The sequence below is a fragment of the Patagioenas fasciata genome, chromosome 1 (genome assembly GCF_037038585.1).
Source record: "Patagioenas fasciata isolate bPatFas1 chromosome 1, bPatFas1.hap1, whole genome shotgun sequence".
Classification (NCBI taxonomy): domain Eukaryota; kingdom Metazoa; phylum Chordata; class Aves; order Columbiformes; family Columbidae; genus Patagioenas; species Patagioenas fasciata.
The window spans coordinates 1,341,094-1,347,486 of NC_092520.1; the positions used below are offsets into that span (position 1 = coordinate 1,341,094).

The following is a 6,393-nucleotide window of genomic DNA, read 5'->3' on the forward strand; positions in this document are numbered from 1 at the left end:
TGCTCGGCCCCCGCCGCCCTGGGCTGGCTCTTGGAGGGGGTCAGTGCCATGGGGAGGTGTCTGTGGGGTCCCGCTGCCCACATTGGTCAAGCGCTGGATTGATGCACTGGGGGGGGCTCTGGGGGGTTTCTCACCTTCATCCCCTGGAGCTGGGGAGGCCAGTGATGAGCTGGGGTCCTGTCCTAGCTGGGACACCCTGGGGACACCCTGAGCACCCAGGGCTGGGACACCCCAGGGACAGCCCCAAGCACTGAGAGCTGGGACACCCCAGGGACACCCTGAGCACCCGGGGCTGGGACACCCTGGGGACACCCTGAGCACCCAGGGCTCCCCCTGCCCCACACAGGTGTTCAATCCCACGGGACCTTCACTCACCTCACCCTGCTCCTCCGCCAGACCCTGACGTGTCCCTGTGTCAACCCCACTGGCCCCAAAGCCCCCAGCTCGCTGCTGCTGCCACCGGCCCTGGGGACTGTCCCCAAGACCTGTGCCACCACCTGGCTCAGCGCCCCGCACCATGGACACGGGGTGTATCCCTGGGGTGCCCACGGGTGGGTGGGACATGGAGGCTGCTCCTGGAGTGGCTGTGGGACAACCAGGCACAGGGGACATGGGGACAGGGGACCCGAGGGAAGGTGGGGCACAGCGCCGGGGACATGGGACAGAGCACGGGGGAGACACGGGGACACTGGGCACGTCCCGGGGGATCAAGGGACACGGGACCCACAGACACGCGGGGGCCGGGGCGGGGCCCGGGGGTGGGGCCCGGTGAGTCACGACGCTCCGGGCCGCCCCATAAAGCGCCGCCGGCCCGAGTGTCGCCGCACCATGGCTGCACCGCCTCCCGCTCGTACGGTCACCCAGGGACCGGGGTGGGGGGACCCGGCTCTCCGGGGAGGGAGGGGGTCGGGGCAGCCTTGGGGGGCACCAGCTGGGACTTTTGGGGGACCCCGGGCAGGGGCTCGGGGGATGCTGGGGTGGGGATCCTGGGGAGGGGATGCTGGGGGGACAGTCCTGGGTCCGGGAGATGCTGGGGGACAGAACCATCCCAGGCTGGGGGATGTTGGGGGCTCAGGACCATCCCAGGTTTGGAGGATGCTGGGGGGGGACAATTCCGGGTTTGGGGGATGCTGAGGGTCCAGTCCCAGGCTTGGGAGGATGCTGGAGGGGAACAGTCCCAGGTTTGGGGGATGCTGGGGGGACAGGACCATCCCAGGCTGCGGGATGCTGAGGATCCAGTCCCACACTTGGGAGGATGCTGGGGGGGACAGTCCCAGGTTTGGGAGATGCTGGGGGAATGGGACCGTTCCAGTCTCTGGAGGGCATCCCGGTGTGCCCAGCGCTGAGCCAATCGCTGCCCACAGGACACCCAGGAGCTGCTGCCCGAGTCCTCCTGTCCCTGCTCTGCTGGGCTTTGGTGTCCCCCCACATGGGTAAGTGGGGGCTGCGGGGGGCAGTGGGGCAGGACCAGCTCCCCATGATGAGCTGTGCCCCGTCACCTCTGTGGGACCCTGCTCTGCTGCCCACCTCAGAGACGTGGGGTCTCAGGGGAGGGGGCAGCACTTTTCCCCCCCACTTCACCCTGCTTTGCTCCTCCAGGTGCCATGGCCCTGCAGCTCCCCCACATCACCGTCCTGCAGCTGTCGGCAGAGCCCCCCCGCCTGGGTGAGTGACCCCCAGGGCATCGCAAAGGTGGCCTGGGGATGGGGGGGGGCTGCAGTGGCACCCGCAGCCAGAGGGTGGCACAGGAAGGGGGCAGCTCCTGCAGATGTATGGAGTGCATCTTCCACCCACAAGCCAAGATTTTGGGGCATGAGTGAGATGGGGGAACATCCCCTGGCCTGGGGGTGGCACCAGGGACTCTCACAGCCCCCAAGACCCTGTATCCCCTCGACTCCAGGTGAGAAGCTGACAGTGTCGTGTGAGGCAGCGAGCGACCTCCCCGAGTTCACGCTGCTCTACTGGCTGGGGAACGGCTCCTTCGTGGAGAAGCTGCATCAGGATGGGGCCGTGAGCGAGGGGCCAGTGCTGTGAGTACAGAGTCGGGGGGCTCCAGGGGTGCAGCGGGGCTGGCAGCCCCCGCCTGGGGCAGGGACCCCACGTCCCCCAGCCCAGGGGTTGTGGTGGAGCTGGGGGCAGGCACTGACGGGTCCCCGCTGGGTCCGCAGGGAGGAGCCGCGGGGCTCGGGGGTGACCCTGCTCCGTGACCTGCACTTCAGCTCCTTCAGCGCCCAGCACCTGTGCACCAACTACACCTGCGTGGTGCTCAGCCCCCTCGGCGTCGACACCAGGGCGGTGCGGTGGGTGCCCCCGGCACCGGCCCCCAGCTCTGCCTCGAGTGGGTGACTGGGCTGAGACCGGGAAGCAACTCGTGACTCGTGCAAGTCCCGGCGTGCGTGGCCCCGTGCTGCCATGTGGGGCCGTGATGCCTCCATGGAGGCCCATCTCCGTGCCCCGCCGTGGGGTTCACGTGGCCCCACGTGTGCTGGCCCCACTGTGCTTGGGGCTCCTGACGCCACCAGCTGAGCTGGGAGCGCTGCCCCGGCTGGCCCCGGGACCTGCCCACAGCCGGCTGTGGGACCCCAGGGTTTATTAAAGCACATGAATGTTGCCCGGTGTCACCCGCCTCCTGGGGACTGAGCCGCCCCCGGATGCAGAGGGCACCCGTGTGGTGGGGAGGGAGGGACAGTAGGGGGTTCTGGTGCCCACGGAGGGCAGGATCTGTCCCTGAACCCCTCCCTGCCTGGTGAGGGGCTGCAGAGCCACTGCAGGCCTGGTCCTGCCCCCAGGGACATCGTGTCCACTTCTGCATCAGGGGGAGTCAGGCCTGATCCCAATGTGGTGCTGCTCACCCCCACGTGCAGCTCCGTGGGGCAGCCCCTCACCCGGCTTGTCCTTCGGGTGCTTGACAACCAACGGTAGGACAAGGGGCAATGGGTGCAAACTGGAACACAGGAGGTTCCACTTGAATTTAAGAGGAAACTGAGGGTGTCAGAGCCTGGCCCAGGCTGCCCAGGGAGGTTGTGGAGTCTCCTTCTCTGCAGACATTCAAACCCGCCTGGACCCCTTCCTGTGGAACCTCAGCTGGGTGTTCCTGCTCCATGGGGGGATTGCACTGGATGAGCTTTCCAGGGCCCTTCAACCCCTCACATTCTGGGATTCTGTGATTCTGCTGGGGGGGGCTGTGACCCCCTTCCCAGGCCACAGGCAGCCATGGGACAGGCAGGGGAACAAATGCCAGGAGGAGAACCCCCCCAGACGCTTTAAGCAGGACCAGGGCATGGGCATTGCTCTGCAAGATGCTTTGGATGTGGGAGAGCTGGCAATGTGCAGGGGGGCTGGAGGAGACCCCAGCTGCAGCCCTCCAGCCCAGGGAGCCATAGGAAACCCCCAGAGACCCTGTGGTCCTACAGCGAGTCTTTATTCCTCTGGGAGCCAGGGAAAGGGGAGCGCTGGATGGGGACAGCTCGAAAAGCAGCCCTGCTGTATCCCTCCAGTCCCCATGAGCCGCCAGCCCTGGGACGGCCCCACACAGACCCCCTACTCAACCGTGTCCCAAAGCCCCGGGCTTGGTGCTGCCAAACGCCTCATCCAGTCCCTGCCCGTGTCCTGTGGCTGCCGGCCCATCCCAAGGCTGGGGGCACCGTGGCAGGGCTGAGCTGGGCCCGGGCGGCCACCGTGCTGAACCCCACAGAGGGGCCGTTCCCGCGTCCCCACTCCTGCTGTCCCGTCCTGTCCCACTGTGTCCGTGAAGCTGGTGGCTCCTGACTCCTTGTCCTCGCCGTGGGACAGTGGCAGCGCTGGTGTCACGGCTCAGGGACCCCCAGCAGCTGCCAGGGCCATGGCTGCCAGGAGGAGTCCCCAGAGATGTGGGGGGTCCCTGTGGATGCTCCCGCCTGGGGGTGCCAGAGAGGAGAAGTCAGGGGCAGCCGGGGGAGTGGGGAACAGGGGACCTGGTCGGGGTCACCCTCCTCATCTGCAGTGGGGGCTCTCGGCTCACCTGCGCTGAAGACGCACGGCCGGCTCCGGCATCTCTTCTCTGCCAAGGAAACCAGCTCTGTCTGCACGGCTGCTGCACCATGCGGCTCCTCACCCCGAGCAGCTCTGCGTGCTGTGCCAGGCAGTGCTGGGCCGTACTGTGCCATGCCATGCCTCACCATACTGTGCCATGCTGTGCTGTGCCATGCTTTGCTGCCAAAGCTCCCCATCGCAAGCATGCACACCCGAGGCCAAGATCACCCCCGTTGCCCTCCCCACAATCACTCTTTCCCAGCAGAGCTGGTAGGATGAGGCCGCCCCCCCACCTCCCCATGCTCTGCACCCCGGTGGCAGCGAGGGACCGTCCCGCGGGGACGTCACCTTTCACGAACTCGCAGTTGTAGGTGCTGTTTGCAGCCTGGGAGCGGAGCTGGATGAGGGCTCTGCTCCCATTGTAGATGATGCTGGTGACCTCAAAGCTCTCGAAGGGCGGGATGAGGACCTCCTCCTCCTCGGGGAAGGAGGAGAAGTCCCTGATGGGGACGCCGTAGCAGGTCTCCATGGAGAAGAAGGTGTCCTGGCCGAAGTCCTGGGTGCTCTCGTACCTGAGGGAAGCGGAGGCGAAGTGGCCGAAGCGGACGGACTGCCAGTTGCGGGCGGTGAAGCGGATGCCCTGGATGCCCCGATAGACGCGGTGGCAGCGGTGGGACCGGGCATCCCGCAGGGAGCGCAGAGCCTCGGTCAGCAGGAAATGCAGCACCTTGAAGTGGAAGTTGTGCAGGTATTCCCCGCGGGAGCGCCCGGCCTCGCGCACGGCCACGTTGAACGCCCGGTACAGGGGCCCCTGCTGGGTGTACGCCAGGAGGGCGATGGCGTGCTCCGGCCGCAGCACCAGTGTCTGGGGGACGCGGCCCCGCCGGTTCCGCCATTCGGCGGCAGCGATGGTCCAGGCATGGGCGTAGATGCTGTTGTTGGTGAACTCGGTGCGGTTGAGCTCCTCCAGCTCCCCCTCCATCATGCGGCTGCAGCCCCGGTACTGATCGTCGAAGGAGTTGGGGGCCATGTCCAGTGCCACCTCCTTGATGGGGCCAAGGTCTCGCTGGTGCAGGGGGCTGCCGGCAGCCAATGTCCCGGCCAGCAGCACCAAGCCCAGCACCAGATACTCCATGGTGAGCAGAGCCACCCCGGGGGACGTCGCCAACTGCCACAGGGAAGCTGCCGGTTCTTCTGCGAGTGGCTGGGGAGTTGGGGGATTGAGAGCAGGGTCAGTTCAGGGAGGGCGGTGGGGCCAGGGGGGTTTGGAGAGCAGCACACAGGGCTCAGGGAACGCACACAGAGTTCCATCCCCAGCACAGCTCCCGGTGCCGGCCAAGACCCCCAACCCCGTTACTTGCACTAAACCCTGACAACACGCAAGTGTCCCTGGTCCCGGAATCCCACAGGTCTGTAGTGTCCTCCCACCCGCGGAATGAACCCCCCAGGAGTCCCAGCAAGAAGCGTTACCTGTGCCTTGTGGTGGGTTTGGGGTTGGGGTGCTGCTCCCCAGCCCTTCGGCACCCAGCCCCTCGGCACCCACCCGCTTGCTGCTGGCAGGAGAGGCGAGAAGCGGCTGCTCTTTCTTTTTATAGCAGCCTTGGCCGGGATCACTCGGGGCCAGATCCAGCCCCCACCTCCATCCTCATGGTTATTTTTACTGTCTCCTGCCCGGAACACCCAGAGCAGCCGCTGCCCCCTCTTATCTTGCGGCGCAGTGGTGGGGAGCGTTGGGCACCACTGAAAATGACTCCAAGCAAATGATAAGCTTAAACCAACTTTAATTTGCAATGGAAACTGAAACCAAGCGACAGATCAAAACCAAAGGCAGAAACCCCCGGAAGTGGCGGGAGTTTGTGTAGTCCAAGATCAATCGGCACTCCGAGAACATATTTAAGAAAGTGCTGGTTCGATGTACCAGTTGAGGATGTTGTTATGAAGACACAGGAATGATGATCCACATGCACATGCTCTAAAGAGAAGCCTCTCTCCGTCCCGGGTGCTGTGCTGTATCAGCCAGGACAGGGTTAATTCCCACCAGAAGCTGGGGGTCAGCACAGCCAGGAGAGATGACCCAAAACTACCCAAAGGGACATTCAACACCATGTAACATCATTCTCAGTTTAGAGCTGGGGGCTGGCTGGGAGGGTCGAACTTCCTCACTTGCTGCTGATAGTCGTGGTGGGACTGGGCGCTCTTTAATTTTCCAGGGCCGTGCAGGTCAGTGCTATTGTGTTTCAAGCATGAGCTGCTGTCTGGGACAGGACAGGGAGGTTTTTTGGTGCAAACCAACGAAGTTTGCCTTTTGTTTCAGGATTCTCGTCCTCATCCCATCAGAGGTGGGAGAGGGATGAGTGAGCAGCACATGGTTGCAGTCGCCAG

General features: G+C 65.1%; 2 protein-coding genes across 2 annotated transcripts; one reads left to right on the plus strand and one right to left on the minus strand.

The window, feature by feature from the left end:
* Positions 1–1,604: 1,604 nt before the first annotated feature.
* On the plus strand, positions 1,605–3,413 carry IL18BP (interleukin 18 binding protein). The gene is made up of 3 exons (XM_065834987.2): positions 1,605–1,665; positions 1,901–2,030; positions 2,169–3,413. Exons 1-3 carry the CDS (start codon positions 1,605–1,607, stop codon positions 2,344–2,346), a joined length of 369 nt encoding a protein of 122 aa, XP_065691059.2. The 3' UTR covers positions 2,347–3,413.
* Positions 3,406–5,590, minus strand: ART1 (ADP-ribosyltransferase 1). The gene is made up of 4 exons (XM_065834816.2): positions 5,482–5,590; positions 4,360–5,215; positions 4,001–4,039; positions 3,406–3,896 (listed from the first exon to the last, which is right to left on the minus strand). The coding sequence occupies exons 2-4, from the start codon at positions 5,144–5,146 to the stop codon at positions 3,814–3,816; spliced, it is 909 nt and encodes a 302-aa protein (XP_065690888.2). The 5' UTR covers positions 5,147–5,215; positions 5,482–5,590; the 3' UTR covers positions 3,406–3,813.
* Positions 5,591–6,393: the final 803 nt, after the last annotated feature.